General features: G+C 40.1%; 1 protein-coding gene across 2 annotated transcripts; it reads left to right on the top strand.

Annotated features, from left to right (window-relative positions):
* Window positions 1-6,279: 6,279 nt before the first annotated feature.
* On the top strand, window positions 6,280-16,685 carry RB195_002624 (uncharacterized protein; the record flags this gene model as incomplete). Of its 2 annotated transcripts, XM_064199974.1 has the most annotated exons (15): window positions 6,280-6,325; window positions 6,931-7,031; window positions 7,137-7,244; window positions 7,865-8,067; window positions 8,495-8,605; window positions 8,681-8,756; window positions 8,831-8,898; window positions 11,061-11,162; window positions 12,967-13,079; window positions 13,169-13,215; window positions 13,401-13,556; window positions 13,619-13,756; window positions 16,420-16,540; window positions 16,597-16,615; window positions 16,673-16,685. In XM_064199974.1, the coding sequence occupies 15 exons, from the start codon at window positions 6,280-6,282 to the stop codon at window positions 16,683-16,685; spliced, it is 1,422 nt and encodes a 473-aa protein (XP_064055855.1). The 2 variants fall into 2 exon arrangements, with proteins under 2 accessions (XP_064055855.1, XP_013290796.2); XM_013435342.2 differs by lacking the exons at window positions 16,597-16,615; window positions 16,673-16,685 and having other exon boundaries at window positions 16,420-16,572.
* Between the last annotated feature and the right edge of the window lie 1,719 nt (window positions 16,686-18,404).

Genomic DNA, 18,404 nt, shown 5'->3' with positions numbered 1-18,404 from the left:
ACGGTTTACGCTTGTGAAGCCTTGTGACTTCAACCTAGCGCGAAAGATTGCGAGCTCCAAAATGGTCATCTTGGCACTTCTACATGACAGCTCTCAGAATCGTCTGCTCCCACGCTAAATGGATCAGCACCGGTTTGAAGCGTTTCATCTGTTAAAGACTGTAAATCTTAATATTGTCTGAGTGCTGACATCCATTGCTTGGTGAAGCTCAAGCTTAGTTTTCAGGACACGGAATTAGCTGAATCAATTAGCGTTCAGGTTCCGGTAGACGTTTGCTATTTTAGAAGGAAATTTACGAACCCGGAAAGGAGAACGCTCGGCAAAAGATGGGAAAGGAGAGAAAGGACTTCACTTTGAAAAAAAAATCAGAGGTCAGAGTGAGAGTTTGAAAAAATGATCAGAGGTACATCGATGACACATCCTGGAAAAAGATTAAGAACTTAAACTTGAAATGAGTTCTTCTGCTAGATTTTGAGAGGAATATTTGAGTTCGCAAGAGCTGCATGCAAAATATCTGGAATCCTCAAGTGAAACTAATCCTACAATATCCGAATGCCTTCCCCGGTTAACAAATAAACTTGCTCGAGATCATTTGGCCAGTTATCAATGTTTTGAAGACTTTTCTTTCACCATTTACTTTACTCTTCCTACTTTTTTGCTTAAAATTGTTGACAATCTCCAAGGTAGTATTCCTCTATCCATATTTATTATGGACTGGCTGTTTTTGGTTAGGGATGAAATTTTTTTGTTAAATGTGCATTCTATCTACAACTAATAATGTAATATTTTCAGTCCTAAAAAATTTCAAACTATTGTTATTACCACATATTATTGTTTCCTTATCTACAAAAACTGATTTGAAAAAAATTATTTTGCAAAGATGTCCTCTTTCCTCTTTGGTGAAAAAGTCTAGGAGCTGTCCTGATCTGTTCCTAAATACATATGTAGGAGCATAGATCGCTAACAAACTACTATTTCCCCAAAGATATCTTACTCTAATTGGGTCGCTGGAGCTCCAGATGTGATGATACTTGTATACGCAGAATCTTCTAGTAATCTTCAGTCCGATCACTCACTAATTCTACTTAGCGGAGATTACTGGGTTACGGGAAAAACAGAAAAGAGCCAACACTTGCCTACAAGTTGCTATCGATCAGCTTTTAGTTCTTGTTTATATATTCGCATAGATACATTTTGTACATATTTGATTTTTACATCCATAACAACTGAAGATTTGTGGTGCAGAGCATGAAGAGATGAGCTAATGTTATCGATAGCTGACCATAATCAAGCACAACTTGACATATATTTTATAAAAAAAAAAGGACAGGAGTACAAGTAGCAATAAGGTATGTTAAACTTTTTTCTAATCCAAACCTAGAAGCTACATATATTGCTGTTGTACTGCCGTAAAGAACCCTCCACCACTTGGACACGTACAAGAAAATGCCGAGATGGAGTTCTGAAAATCAAAAAAAAATCTCAAGGAAGCTCTGTTACGAAGTGAGCTGACAAATTCGTAAAACGCTCTCTCCGATGCCGAGTGAAAAGGAGGAATGAGAAACTGTCCGTTGTCAAGAGATGTTTCATACACAGAATAGCATTAGAAAACTCTTCAAAGCGGAAATTCCCGGAAAATGTTGGCAGAATATGTTATAACGTTGCTATCTGACCTCACTATTTGTTATAGCGTTTTGGTTTTTTAAGTTCCACCAAAAGTTTCTATCTAGGATTTCGTACAGATCAACCTTCTCCCATTAGTATGACGGTCGTTTGAGGAGAACGTTCTCGTATGAACGTCGTATGAACTACCTTTAGCCTCATCCATTCCTATACCGATGTCAACCAAGCAGGTCTCAAATTACGCTGCTAACTCGAATTTTTGTTAAATTTTCCTCACTGCAAGATTTGCAAAGTAGAAATGTACGCCTCTAATCACAACTGAATTAAATTTCTTGTGGACACGTATCAATACACTAAAATGCTGAACTTAGACGAAAAAATGTGCTAATTAGCGTGATTTTTGCGAAATTAAGATTTTTCGATTTGATCTTTTGACCTTTGACCTCATTTTTGGTGGATTTGATTTGATTTTTTGTGCGTAAACGAAAGGCGGCAGGATCTCATTCATCGAAGCTGTCCAAATGGATCCAGCCTATGGTTTCACTGCAAGTGCAACCAGCTGAACTAGAAGTAGGCTCTATCGGCTCCGCTATATCAGTTGATGTTTGTGCTTTAGTTGTTAACGTTATCCTCTAATAGTGGATGCACATTGTGTCCAACACTGGTGGTTAACAAGAACTATGGTCTGCTTCCACGTATCGACATGGGCGGCGATTAACGAGATTTGAGTTTAAAAACGCGACAAACATAGTAATTACACAAATAATTAGGTTACCATTGACACAAGCTTGTTCCATTGTTACTGTTACTTTCATTATTATTATTGTTACTGCATTGTTACTTCCTTCAGAAGTTTTTTTTTTTCTCAATTTTTTAATTCTACTCTGATTTTATGCTATTTGCCAAAAGAAGACGAAAACTATGGCGATTAATATCAAATTTTATTAGTTTTGGGCCATTCCCGTATTCTTCAGTTATTCCCGGAATCCTAAATTGAATTGAACGCAGTGGCGCATCCCAAGCGGATTGGTCAACTCCAGACGTACTTTATCCACTTTTATCATACATCCGGAGTATTGTTTACAAAGATCTCAGATCTCAACTATAGCCTATTTACCTCGAAATTACCTCAGATATGAACGCGGGAGCTCTAACGATGATGTTCCTTTCGTATTGCTATTTTTATATCACTTGTCGGAAGTACTTGTTACTTAACACAGCGTAGGTGGTCGATGATCCGGATATGTGCTCAGTGGTGCGTTGAAGCTCGTTGTTCACTCTTCTCACCCTCGGAAGACAAGGCGATTGACTTGTTATTGTGTGGTCTACTGTTATGGCATGAGGACTGAATTATGCGCATTCAGCTTTGATCCCTCAGGCTTCGCCACGCCTGTAATTTCGTTGCGTGTCCGAGTTGTGTAGTTTCCTTGTCCTCGATGAGATCTCGCTGCTCGAAGGTATTCCTAATCCCATAGCTATTCTCTGTTGCCTACCCCTGTTGTGATGAAATACGGAGTCATCTTCATCTTACAATAACTAGTAGGTAATTCCATACTTGCTTTATTTTTCAAAATTAAGATAAACAAAACCTTTTTGAGGGTGAAACATGCTTTTTTATTTTCCACAATCCCCATCCACTTTCCTGACAGACTTTCAACGCCCTTCCTCCGAAATTCAATTGTCCGTGTGAAAATTACTTTAGCTTGTCGAATCAAAAAACATGCATGATTTTTGAAATAATCTAATGTCACAAGCTACGCAGTGCCCTATCGTCATCCTTTTCCCATGAAAACTTCCGTAGATGTCAATAAGACGTCGACAGCTACATTCTTTATTGACTCAACCAGATGCGAACGTCACAACATCAATGAAAGCTCCGCCTTCTCGAGTAGATTCTATGAATTCAGCTATTCCCCGAAGTGAGGTGTCGAGACTCCTCCTCCGCCTCATTTAGAAATCGTTCTGAGCAACATCTGTTGTTTTTTCCTGGAAGTTCCACTAACTGCTCGTCGATCGCGAACTCAGTATTTAAATATTTTTATGCCTAGACATCACTACAGAAGATCTACTACCATTTTATCCTAAACTCAGATTTTTCACGTGTATTCTCCAAACGAAATTGGTCAGTGTCTTTTTAAATCCTGCTGCTCATGCTTTGTCCAGTATCAATTTAAAGGCATCACCCCGCGAATCTGAGGTGGCACGGATTTCAGGTGGAGTATTCGCATACGGGATAGTAGGTTATGGAGAGGGGGTGATTCCGTCCAATTCTTCCTAATTGCCGTAAAAAAACGGCCCGGAAAATGCGGAGTGTGCACAAGGCTGGCGCGCTCCAATCGACCTCGTTGTAGAAAATAGCGCGGAAGGCCGGGACGCTCGAAGCCGTATCTTCCGGGCCGTTTTTTTACGGCAATTAGGAAGAAATGGACAGGACCATCCCTCTCTCCATAATATACGATCCCGTATACTCCACCTGAAATCCTTACCACCTCAGATTTGTGGGGTGATGCCTTTAATTGCAAGATTAACTCAACGCTCACCAACAGTTCCTAAATAGCAAACAATGAAAGAAGTGAAGCAACATCTTTCTGTTTGCATGTGGGACCGCTAATTTCAAATTGAACTGTAATCAAAGAGTAATGCTTATTGAGATTAAAACTGGTAAAGCGACTTGACTTTGCTGCTTCTATTGCATGATATCCAATATTTCGCAATGCTCATACTAGGAATCATTTTATACTTGGGACCTTCTTCGAAATATCGCCTTATTCTCCAGTTCAGTCAATGCAATGGTGATTATTTCTGACCCTATTTTATTCGACTGCCACGAATTAGTTGCCAACAGTGACGCAGTGCATTTGTACAGCCTTGATGAAAAATTGATTTGACTGACTGAAATTGACTTGATTAAATTCGTTCCGCCGAGTGGACGCAACGCGTCCGCCGCAACAGTCGCTCTTTCTCAGTTTCGCCCACATACTGCTCACCTCCTCTTCTCTGCGAACTGTTCCGATCAAAAACGCACCGCACTCACCTGGTTGGACAAATAAAGCGCCGACTACGTATTATATTCCATCACTGCTCCACTGTACAAACGTAAAGCGAGCCAATAATAAGCCCAAAATAAAATCGACCACCTTGTCCTTAAAGGCATCACTCCACGAATCTGAGGTGTTACGGATTTCAGGTGGTGTATTCGTATACGGGATGGGAGACTATGGAGAGGGAGGTGATTCCGTTCATTTCTTCCTAATTGCCGTAAAAAAACGGCCTGGAAGATACGGCTTCAGGGGTTTTGCGCACTATTTTCTGCAGGAAGTTCGACTGGAGCGCGCCAGACTTGTGCGGCGCTGCATCTTCCGGGCCGTTTTTTACGGCAATTAGGAAGAAATGGACGGAATCATTCCCTCTCCATAGTCTCCCATCCCGTATACGAATACTCCACCTGAAATCCGCACCACCGCAGATTCGTGGAGTGATGCCTTTAATAACTTCGTAGAGGTTATCTCAACAACATTAAAAATATCCTTGAATTTGCCCGTGAGGTTGACGAAGCGGTTCTGGTTATTTTTGTTCATTTATTTATTTATAGTTTTTTTTTTATTTTTGAGTGAGAACTACTTACGAGTGACTCGACCAATCCACCTGATTTGTTAGTCATTGATTGATTCGCGATTTCCTGGTTGTTTTTTTCTTCTTAGTCGTAATCTAATGTAACGTCACTGCCATCACCCGTATTATCAACACTCTGCTGTCTGTTGAATAGTTTTTTTTATCCCGCTTGGTAGAATGAAGTAGGTTTTTAATCGAAGAAAAAAAATGAAAATTGCACCTGTAAAAGCAAAACGACTTACTTCCGCCAATTCCTCTGAATAAACTCTATAGTAAGGAATATTATCGTTCAGTGCAATTTTGCAAGATAAGAAGGAAACAAATTCTAAACATTTATCACTTTTAGATCCCTTACTCATATTCATTCCAGTTTTTGATTTGTAGGGGAAGCTGATATAATTGAAGTTTACTTGTTATCGTGAAAACCACCCGAATCGCTCCGGTGTTGTCAATTTCATCTGTTTGAGAATGCCGGAAGTCAATTTCATCAGAATTTGATATGGAGCTGAAAGGAGGGCTATGCAGGAGGTAAAGCAAGTGAAATTATTATCGAGTTCTAATTGCGAACTCATCTCAGCGCTCACATATCTCCGGCATGACCTCCGGCAATCAATAATGGGAGAAACGTTCCTCTTCGAACCAATGATCGCGAAAAAAAAGCACACATCAAAATGTTAGCGTCAACACGTTGTGTCTATTCGAATTCAAGTTCACCACTCTCAATCAATGTTTGACGCCTGTGAACGAGTGATAAGTGCATGGCGCGCACTGGCACTAACACACTCACTACGACACGACGGGTCCAACGTCCTCCCAGGCGCTCTGGACAGTCTCGTTGTCGCTGTCGACGTCGTTCCGTCGCTCCGTCGCCGTTCCGCTGTTTTTCACCACCGCGTCACGTTGCCAGCCGTCGTCAGGGCACATGCGCGCGCTGTCGTCACCGCGTTATTGATTTTTCATCTGTTCAGTGAGCGCAGTGCGCGCATTGCGTTCTGTGCGGCTCCACGCTACTTCCTGCTTCGTATCGTCGATTCAGAATCCGCCATGGACGGTGATGATATGTATGATTCGGCCGACGATGATATAGACGGTTAGTTGCGAATCTTTCACTCGTTTGTTCTTGTTTGTACGCAAACATGACGGATTTTACGCTTAAATGCTTTTAGAAAAGAGCTTTTCGCTCGAGCTAAACATTTTTCGGATATTATTGCTCTTGTTCTGCTTCTTAGACACTGGAACCATATCACACTGTTATGCTATTGATGTGATATAATTCTTATTTTAAAATTAACAATGCGACGCTTTGCATATGCTTTCTTTTCTTGTCTACTTTCTTGTTTGTGCCCTTCAAGTATTTTTTTCAATCTTGGAAATTAGTTCAAAAACGTACTGATATTTGTAAATAGCAGATTTATTCCATATACAACCATATGTGCGATAGGGCGAAGCCGGACCCTCCTCGGGAGAATGGGGTTTAGCTTATGTGGTGCAGCTCAGTTGAAGGAGGTCCTTTCGGTAACCGTCCGAAAGTGAAGAGGGTAATTTCGCCGACCGTTTAAAAGTGAAGGAGGTCCCTTCCCCAACCATTCAAAAAAGTGAACGGGTCAGAGCACCGGCTCCGACCATCGCATCTATGTATATAACTGAAGAGAAATCGTTATAATTCCATCCTTCTAATGAATCCGACCTTTCCAGACTATTACAATGATTATGATGATGACATGAATCCAGATGTTGAGGAGATGAAAAAAGTTGAATCTGAGGATGCAGAATTTGAGTGCCTTAATGTCTTTCAGGTATTTCCCATTTTTGAGATCTATTCATTCACACTAGTAGTTCGCCTTATCGTTAATGATTTTACGAGAAACTTTCTTCTCGATATTACCAGTGATTTATTGCAGGTTGAACGTGTGTTAAACGAAAGTGTTGCCTCATTGGCGGAAAAAGCGGTAGTCTCGCCCACTCTGGCTCGCATGCTATTACATGCGAACGATTGGGACGTAAATAAGGTACGGTACCAGGTACTTAAAGAATGTCTATCACTGATTTTCTATTTTTGTGAAGGAGTAGTTTCTTGCTTTCCTTCATTGTCTTGTGAAAGAATGGTTTCTCGCTATTTCTCATATGTCTGGGGTCATCTGTACACCAGGATGCAGGATGCGGCGCATGGTAGTCAAGTGAAATGATGGCGAATGAAACAACTTATGAATATTGAAACTGATTCTCTTCTTTCATATTTTCTTGTGGAGTACTCGTCAAGGTTATGAAGATGAGAAGATGAAATGCAGGAAACAGGAAGGAGGGCCACATTTTTTGTGGCGTGTTCCACTTACGTGGTAGCAGTAACCTATGTAGCTTTTCCACTGAAATACTTGGAAGTAAATAAGGAAGCACTTGTCAAGTTGAGATTAAAGGAATCTCAGAAGAAGGAGTAGAATACGCGTAACATAGAGTGACTGGAAATATGAAATACTGCTCGAATCTACAGAATAGAAAACATTTTTAGCGATGTCTTTTATAGCTATCGTGTTAGAAGTGATCTTGATTGTTTTTGTAGTTCACCACTAATTGTCAAATTTGCAATTTTATAATCAGAAATTCTTCATCTTTATTATTTTTCTTTCTTCAGATCGTTTCTCTTCTGGCAAGTGATGAAGCGGGTACTCTCCGCAAGAGTGGCATCCTACCTCCCGGGTCCGCTACTGTTTTGCGAGCAAACTCTGGTCTTTCCTACTGTGCGGTTTGTGCAGAAGAAGGTATTCTAGAAATGCGTGCCTTGTCCTGTGGCCATGCATTTTGTGCTGTGTGTTGGCGTCTACATATTGAAGCTAAGTAAGTTTTAAGTTTTTACTTACCTACTGTATGTTCGACATTCATCTTCAGTTAAAGGCATCACCCCACGAATCAGGGGTGGTGCGGGTTTCAGATGGGTTATGCCTGTATGGGCTCGTAGATTATGGGGAAAAGTTTCATTCCGTCCATTTCTTCCGATTGCCGTAAAAAGGGTCCGGAAGATGCGGTGCGTGCACAAGGCTGACGTGCTCCAATAGAACCCGCTGTGGAAAATAGCGCCCCGGGACGCTCGAAGCCGCATCTTCCGCGCCGTCTTTTTTACGGCAGTTAGGAAGAAATGGACCATATCACCCTCCTCCCCATAATCTGCGACCCTGTATAGGCATAACCGACCTGAAACCCGCACCACCTCAGATTCGTGGGGTGATGCCTTTGAGCAACACGCTTTTAGCACGAAATTTTTTAGGATTTCTGAGGGTGTTGCGTCCCGACTAGAGTGCATGGATTCAAGCTGCAACTTGTTGTGTCCAAGTGAATTTGTCCTTCGAATACTGGACAAACCGCAGTTTCGAGCGCGGTATGTTTGTTCTTAGTTCTTGTTTTTGGATAGAAGCTATTTCCTTTACTCAGAAGGTTGTCAAATGGCTTTCAGATATGAGCGATTTGTTTTCCGTGATTATGTCTCTTCACATCCAGAGCTCAAATTTTGTGTAGGGAAGGACTGTCAAGTATGTTGTGTTGTTCCTGTTATTTCTGTTATTTGTTCTGATCATATTTTTAAGCATTCCACTTCACCTTTCAGACCGTTATACGATCTAAGGAGAAAAAACCCAAGCGGGTCACATGTTCTTCATGCAACACATCGTTCTGGTTAGTTTCTTGCAAACGACTTTATGCATACATAGTGGTGCAAGTCATTCCTTCTTTTGGGAGGGGAAACTTAGTTGCACGACTACCTGTTCCAGAAAAGGAGACCTGTGTAGAAACTGAAATGCATTGTTTCTAATCATGACATCCTCACGGGATAAATGTTAGGTTTTATTTTAGTACCAGTAGGTTATATAATACATATCTCATTTCCATAAATTGCGAAGTTGATATCACTTTCCACATCCTACGTTTCATCAGCTTCTAATTTCCTAATTTGCTTCTCACTTCCACTGACATTATGTGTTCTTTGGTTTCTTGAATATCTCTTGAAATCACATACTCCGCATGTGAAAACTAGCGATATCTGTTATCATATCTTGCTTCGTAAATTCTCCACTTGAAAAGGAACTTTCGAGCGCTTTGAGAGCCTTCGAGAACTAAATGATTTGTTTCCACTATGGAGTTGTTTACCAGGCCTCTTGAGTTATTTGTTATGGGCGACACGTGCTTATTATTCTGTGTTCTTGAGCGAAGACCACATCCGCATAACGGGATAAATATGGTCTGCTCTTTGACTGCTGCGCTTTTCATACTAGATGAGCAGCTTTTTTTTTCTAAGAGAGGAAATGTAAGTAGATGCCTCGGAGGGTCTTGTTGTGCAGTGGAATAAACTACAATAAATAAACTAGAATGACCTAGATAAATACGAATAGGGTGCTTCGAATTGAGAGATTGACATGTTGTAAGCTTTTGAGATTGAGCGTCCATGAACAGCTGCCATACAAAGTTGTTTGGATGAAGCTGGAGTTTCCAAGACATCAATTCCGTTTTATTTCAAGAGACGAAAATGACATTACATTTTCTGTATGACTTTTAGGCGCAATGTAGGAGTACTCGGAGATTTTTATATACAATATTAAAGGCACCAGCATATCACGAAACTGGCGAAAAACCACTTTGTTCCTACGGGGTGCGTCAGAATGCGTCGCGTCTACGAGCGAGCGGTGAAAAATAAGTGAGCTGTTCTCAGCAGCTTATTCAATTAAAACCAGTGAACAGGTTGCTGAGTGTACCGAAGTGGTATATTTCGTGTGAAGTCGAGCGTTCTAATGTACCTCTGTTAAAGAGAATCGAAGAGACATTTTCGTACTCATAATCTACTACTCAAACTTTATATTTGCCTTCAGAGACCTCAACATAGTCATTTTCGTTATTCGCTGCTTTTGAACGAGAGAAGTACAAGAACTATTTGGGAAACCCGTGTTTGAATTGGCATAACTTGTTTAAATTAACAAGGCTAAAAGGAAGAAGTGTTCTGTTAACCTATAGGTTCTAATGAAAAAGATGTTGGAACTTTGAAGAATGAAATCAGGAAATACAAAGTGGAGATGATTAGGTAAACGTTAGTCATCGGCAATTTCCATTGCGCGCAGTTTACGAGTTTTTACTTCCCTAACTTTATTTTAATTTACTTGTTCCGATTATTTTGCAGCAGCGGTTAAAGAAAGATACATAGTGATTTTTTGATTTTCTTCAATATTTTGTACTGAGTGCTGATAGTGAGCGTAAAACAGAGTAAAAGGCCGATCAAAGATGCGAAATGATAATCTCGCTAGTGATAGTGCATTCTTTTGGAAAGTTGACATAGAATATTCGATGCTCAAAATATTTCTCTTTTATAATTATGGGCGAACAAAATTAAGTTTCGCGACGGTTTCAGGCGCTTCAGTATAGTTTTAGGAATTCTATCATTTTTTTACTGAAGAAGTTGCAGTAACATGTGTTTCACAGTTTCAGTCAGAATTAAAATGTACTATATACGCAGTTTTTCTTCGCAACTTAAGTGACTTGCCCATAGGGGAGACTGAGTGACACGTTCTTTGGAAGATTCGGCTTGAACAACTTGAGCATGTCTCCTGTTTTAACACAAAAGTGTTTTTCGTACTGATTTATGACTGAAGTGGTCGTTTTCTTACAAGGGATACTTTGACTTTGATTTCCAACTTCGTATTATCTAAGAATGAAAAGGTATGATAGCGTCGGTAAGTTTGATGTCCGGAGAGCTAGGAAGTTCTCACCGAAGTTAGTTGTTCAATTCGTCAATGTTATCTGGACTATAGTTTTTTTCAGTACTAGCATACCATCTATTACTTTACTTGCAGCGTTGCGTGTGGCGTAGACTATCATGCTCCCACTTCCTGCGAAACTATAAAGCAATGGTTGCTAAAATGTGCGGACGATAGCGAAACCGCTAACTACATCAGGTATGTCTTTTAAGGAAATTAAAATTATCTGTATAAATTACTCTTAGCTCACTTACAGGGCTGTTTGGAGCAAATAAATATGTCTTCGATAACAATAATGCACGCAGCAATGTAAATTTATACCGCACCTGTAACTTAAAACTTCATCGAAACTTATAAGAGGCAAATTCAGAATCAGCTTTGAATTCAGGATTTCTATCATTGCCGAAATATCTTCAGCTGGAATACTGTCCTAAGCATTTTGAAATTCACTTTTTCAAAGATGTAGGAATTAATCTCTTTAATCTTTTAACTTAGGTGGTCTTACATTTGCTGTTTATTGTGCACGTCTTCTGCAGAGATGGTGAAGTAAGGCCTTACATCGTTTTCTAGCGATAAAAATAGAATATACCTGATCACAATGTCAGCAAGTTATGGCAACTTTTATCCTGGTGACATTTGTGATATTTTTCGATTAGTGATGGTTTGATGCCTTTGGGGTAATTTTCTTGCGAGCAAAATTCATTTGGTCTGGCAGACGTTACGGTGAAAACGAAGATCTCGTTCAAATAATTTTACTCTAATTTAGAACCGGGGTTTGGGTTTGTTAATACCCAAATTGGGTAGAGATGGATCTAGTAATAAAATATCTAGATATCTATATCGTATTTTTTAATGGATTGTATTTCACAAGCACTAGGCGGTATCACATTGTAGTATCAGCACCACGTTTATGCAGTCTCATAATTTCGCTTAGGTGCAATGAAAAGGCTTTGTAATTCCATTAGCAACTGAGTCGATTTAAATGTCATGTCTTAATATTTGTGCGGTTCATGTTTGTGAGTGACCGCTTACTAATGTTCTGGAAACTTAAAAATCCTCCTGTTCCCAATTTTTGGATCATATATGGCATATAAAAATTATGCTCTCTCTCCCTCCTCTTTCTCTTTCCTTTCCTTTCTTCCTCTTTCTTTTCCTTTTCTCTTTCTTCTTCTGCTTCTCATCCTCTTGTTGTACATATCTATCATACGTATCATTCTACATATGTGGTTGTGCGTTGTGAGGCACAGTGAAAGGCCAGTAATCGAAAAAATCGTACCGATCAGTCGTTATTTTTACAACTAAAAAATCATGATAGTTTCTTTGTTAGTTTTCTATCTGTTAATATTTCAAAGAGATATCTCTTTCTTCGTTGTTCTTATTCCAAAAGTGAGTTCTCTGTGAGAAAAGATAAAAAAAAACTGAACTACGATGAAATTCTAAAAAAAAAATTGCTGGAAGTATTTAAAGGCATCACCCCACGAATCTGAGGTGGTACGGATTTCAGGTGGAGTATTCGTATACGGGATGGGAGACTACGGAGAGGAGGGTGATTCCGTCCATTTCTTCCTAGTTGCCGTAAAAAGCGGCTTGGAAGATGCGGCGCGTGCACAAGGCTGGCGCGCTCCAATCGAACTCGTTGTAGAAAGCAGCGCAAAGCCGTATCTTCCGGGCCGTTTTTTACGGCAATTAGGAAGAAATGGACGGAATCACCCTTCTCTCCATAATATACGATCCCGTATACGAATACTCCACCCGAAATCCGTACCACCTCTGGTTTGTGGGGTGATGCCTTTAAACGCGGTGTAGCAAGCTTACGTTGAAGTGGAACAACGTTGACTTTTCAAACAACCATAGAAACATCCAGTCGCGCACGGTCTTCAAAAACGACGGTTTTGCGGCCTTTCTAAAATGATTCTGTTCCAGAGAATTTATAACGTTTATTGTTTTCTGCATTTCTATTTATTTTATTTTTTGCTCCAACTAATCACCCTTTTCCATTTAGTGCCCACACCAAAGATTGCCCTCAATGTCACTCTTGCATTGAAAAAAATGGCGGATGTAATCATATGCAGTGCGCGAAGTGCAAGCATCATTTCTGTTGGATGTGCTTTGGCGGTAAGTTATGCGAATGATTTCCTAAGGATCGTTTTGTTTTCAACTTAAGAGATTCGAGCTGACGGCAACACTCGTCCCACTTGTTTTAGATTGGAAGACACATGGTAGTGAGTACTATGAATGCAGCAGATATAAGGTTAGTCATGGTTTCCGTATTATGCAACCGCCAAAACTGAATATTAAATGGACTATCTTAATTAGTTTCATGGAAAAGGCAACGTATAAAGAATGGATGTTTATCCTCGTCAGCTGTTTCACAAAATATGCTTCATACGTAGTTCTGATAAGATGTGATGCCAGGAGCTGTTTTTTTTTTTGTAGGAAAATCCTTCCGTGGCTGCAGAAGCGAATCATGTGAAGGCTAGACGTGCGCTTGAGAAGTATCTGCACTACTACGAACGTTTTGAAAATCACAGCAAATCACTGAAATTGGAACAGCAGTTCCGTGATAAAATCCAGAGGAAAATTGAAGCGAAGGTTAGTTTTAATTGTTGAGATATCCGTAACTTCCAAGAACACCGAGTCACTTGGTATTTTAGGTCAACGATCACGATGGTACATGGATTGACTGGCAATACCTGCACAATGCGGCAACTTTGCTTACAAAATGTCGGTATACGCTACAATACACCTATCCTTTCGCGTATTTCATGGAAAATGGAGCTAGGAAGCAGCTGGTAGGAACTTTAAAATGTTTCGTTTTGCCGTCAAGAAAAAGAACTATCGCATAGTTGCAATCTTGTAGAATTGTCGAATTTTTTGAAAACAAAAAGAAAATTCTGAATATAATAGTTTCTGTAGAACTATCTGGATTGTAGGTGATTTATGACATTTCGTTGTCTTTATTCTGTTTTGCCATGATTTTTAAGGCAGGTAACGTTCCATTTTCAAGTGAGGTGATTCTACTGAGCGTAACAATTAGTGTTAATAACATAGAAGCAGATATTTCTGATTTAAGAAGAAAATACGAATGGGACTAGAAACGTAAGATCTAGTTGCACTTAAAACAGCATTCCACGAATCTGACGTGGTGAGGGTATCCGTGGAAAAAGGTGGAGATGTTGTGTATTGAGGGATCCGGTGTGGTTCCGCTCATCTCTTCCTAATCACTGTGAAAAAACAACGTGGAAACTGTACTTCCCATGATGTGCGTTAGAACGCTCTCCTGTGTACACGTTCCGATCACCTCAGCAGCCTATTCTTTAGCTTTGCTTGAATAAGTTGATGTGAAGACCTCCTTAATCTTCAACCGCGTGCGCAAGGGTGGCGCATTGCAACCAAAATCGCCGCGGAAAACGTCTTCCACGCTGTTTTTCGCGACATTTAGGGAAAGATGAGCAGAACCGCTTCGGATCTTGCTATCTACAACCCCATCTAGCTTTTCCTGCGGATTCTTTCACCACGCCAGATTTGCGGTATGCTTCCTTTGGAGGAAAGTTGATGGTAGTTGATAATGACTCATCAAATCTATAGTTTCCATATTTGTAAACAAATTCGGGTTGAAGAAGACCGAATGAAATTCCCGCGGCACTGGATATGTCAGTTTTATCTCTATCGGAAAGCATAAAAGACATTCCCTTCTTGTTGTCTCTCGAATTCAAACTTCAATATTTGGTTTGTCCAAAAGCTAGCAAGTTAACGAAACATGGTTCATTGCTTTCTAGCTAGAGAACATGTTGGTTACGGACTTCACTATTAGTTACTGCTTTTGCGAAATAGTTCATTCCACCGGTGACTTTGCTATTTTCGAGTGGGCAAACTCCCAATAATTTGTTTGCAGTGTTAGTTGAATAAAAATTCGCTAGCTTTTCTTTAGTAATTCAGTGCGTATATTTTTTGCTGCTTACCACAAAGTTTTTTTTTATAATCAAATAAAAGTCGTCATATGAGGGGCACGATTAGTGCCACTAATCTGTTGGCATCATTCAGTTACATGGGATTCATTATCGACCTCACATTTGTCCTTTGGTCTCATGATGACTCAGCTTAGGCTGAAAAACATGATTTTCTTCTGCACTGTGATCGATGAGGGAAGGTAGGCAGGTAGTGTAAGCAACAAGTAGTATACGAGCACATATGTTATCTCCATGTCTATTGTCGTTATATAAATCACTTGCGAGAATACTGTGACTATGTTCGCACACTATTGATGGTTGCGGCAATGTTGACAGAGGGATAAGATCTCGTGATGTGTTGGTTAATGCTGCACGCGACTGCGAATTCCTTCAGTGTTCGATTACGTTCGATGTAATAAGGTTTATATCCAAGTAAAATCGCTAATAACAGTAATTTGCCATTTTAATTGCGGGATTTTGTGGCCCCCGAAAAGGCGATTTCCCTATAAGAGCTTGACCCTGTCCCTCATTTCTCTCAGTTTATGAGTATAGCATGACGACGCGCCTACCTGTTGGGCCCCACCATCATGGGATAATCCAGACGAGCGGACCATAATCGTCGCTAATCCACCGCCGCTATCACCCCATTACATGATTAGTTCTCTTTCGCCATCACGGCTTTGAGAATGGATACGGTAGCGCGATGGGCTACTACTTCCAACGTCTGCAATACTTAGGATCTTATATGCGATAATTTCTTCTCCTCACATTTCTTTCGGCAGTATTAAAAAATGATTAATTGTTGCGTGGGTGAGTTAGTTTTTACTTTTAAGGTGGACTTCAGGTTGCATCGTTAGATATTCATTGAGGAAACAGGATGTTTGGAAATTAAATTTCTGGAGCACTCTATAAATGTTGTGTGCTTGCTGCTTTCAAACGATTGTTTGCTGTCTGGCATGGTACCAATGTCAAGTTAGCGAATTTCACTTTTTTGTTGACTGGAACTTGTTTGCCATCAGAAATGAAAACGAAGTGTATTTGTTAAACTTCTGGAAAAATTAAGGAACGTACATATACATATATGAATACGTATAATATAATATAATAACATATGTGCATATTAAAATTAACATTAAAATGCGGTGTGTGCACACAACCGCTCCTGGTTCCCACCTTTTCCAATGTATAATATTTTTTAAAACAGCAACATGATGGCGCCAGGGAAACAGCGCGTAGGCACCTGAAGACTTTCTGTGCGCGTCGTTGTGGATATAATTCGCTGGTGACACTTTTCATAGCCCCAATTGTCCTCTCTTCGGCAGTGCGCCACATGACCTCACCGCTGCATACAATTATCCAGCAAAAAAGTGTGGTTGATCCGCGCAATTATGCAAAAGGATCTGGGAATTCATTTGAAATAAATTGTTATAATACCATTCATCTACTGGTGATTTATAGAGAGTTGAGTGATCTACAAAAGAAAATGTTAGTTGAATCTTTTACAGTTCGAATACCAGCAAGCTCAGTTGGAGAAAGAGGTTGAAGAACTAGCTTGGGCTGTTGAAAGAGCTGATTCTACTGCCAGGGGCGCTTTAGAAGCCCACATGCATCGTGCTGAACACAAACGTACCAGTCTTTTGCATGATTTCTTCTTCTGATCCGTTCTAACTACTGAAGTGGAGTAGATACGGACAAGTCAAGGTTGGTAGTGTACATCTGACTCTATTCGAGACCTTCACCCTAAGAATTTTCTTTTAGGCCTCTAAAGTGACTCTCGAGTGATCCTGCCGTGATTTCTCCTAGCAAGGACGTTTATTATCCCGGTTGCTCCAGAATAAGCAGATCTTCCTTCTGTTCATTTTACCATTTGCTTTCTTTCTCAAGTTTACACGATTTAATACGGGCAATTGATTTTCTGCATTGTGCCTGATTTGTACACATAAACCATCAGAAACAGCGCTCACAATTGAAAGTTTTGCTGGGGTTTGTTGGACACTTTTTTCTGATCACGTATGACCATGAATAGTCGAAAAAATATGGAGATTATATTGCGCATTTTCTCCAGAAATTGTGCACCATTCTTAGAGAAGAGAGCACAAAAATCTTTTTCTTTCTGTCAGTCGCCTTGAAATATTGGGCTGTAGCGTTCTAGTGACATGAGAAACCATCTACCTTGTTACTTCTCTTTTTGCAGCTAGATCGCGAATAAGCCAATGAGAGGCGACGCGATGTTTTTATGAATACCACTTTTTACATAGCAGCTAAAATGTCAGATATTATGCGTTTATTCCCACTATATATATATATATATATATATATATATATATATATAGTGGGAATATGTATATTCATTAGGTTCCTTACGATGTTCCAGTGTTGTTCATTTGTACATTATTGAATTGTATCAATGCGCCTACATATGTGAAATAATAGACCCTGGTGCCTTTTCGGTCGAACTCATTTATATACACGTGATATCTTCAGAGATTTATTATGTTCTTACATTGGTCTTCTAGGACTTTGTGTTGATCTACTGTTGTATAATAGCCGTGAATAAACGCATCCAGAACAAATCCGAATAGTGCTTCGTCCACTATTGCAGTCTCAACTCTGTCAGCTAATAGCCGACTGGAGTGTATTTATTCGTAGGCATGAGTCGGTTAGCAGTGGTAAGGTGCAAAACGGCATCACAGCGCATCTCCGGAAGGAAGCCAGGACCTCTAATCTTATCGTATCGATTCCATGTTATCCTCTCACCCGGAGAGGATGATCTCGAAGGCGTCTCGTCTCTAGGGCACTCAACATTATTGTCACTCCTCCCACTTTGGGGCTTTCTTATCACTTCATTAGGCTATCTCCACACTGCATGCATCCGATGAGGCTGTCCGAGCACAGAAACAGTTGGTTACCTTACGTTCTTTCTTTACAGTCCGATTAAGCGAAACCATCGCAGAGTTAATGTGCTCGCACCAGTACAACTATCCTTGCCATTTCATACGACGGGCTAATGCTCTACCCTGAGAACTTGATTTATGTCTAGCCTTTTTGTATGTTTGAGGACCATAGTGGAGTATCCAATTTCTTTCACTAGTAGCACACAGAGACGATGTGTGGTTATAGTCCAGTAAATCCAGAAATTCGCCTATGTTCTCGAGTTTCGTCCGAGCAAATTTCAACCTGCAAGTTTCGGATTCAGCACTGCGAAATAATGATGCAATTAAGAACTACGTTTGTCGCTGATTCACCTGAAAACTGCCTTTAATGGTGATTCTGACTATAACGACGCATATATCATACCAGTACTGAAGAAAATCCGAAGCCTACAGAGACCTCGACGATCTGCTATCGTAGATTAGTTCATTTCATTGCACACTAAGGGAATTTGTCCGGAAAAGAAAGACTTTTTTCTCTTCAAAATGGGTTAACTGGCAGTGTTCCGGTGAAGGGTGAGTTCCTGTGCAGTTTGCCTTCGCTAATTTAAATGTTCTTT

The sequence above is a fragment of the Necator americanus genome, chromosome IV (genome assembly GCF_031761385.1).
Source record: "Necator americanus strain Aroian chromosome IV, whole genome shotgun sequence".
Classification (NCBI taxonomy): Eukaryota; Metazoa; Nematoda; class Chromadorea; order Rhabditida; family Ancylostomatidae; genus Necator; species Necator americanus.
The sequence above is the reverse complement of the archived record's forward strand: the minus strand, read 5'-3'. Positions and strand labels throughout refer to the sequence as shown.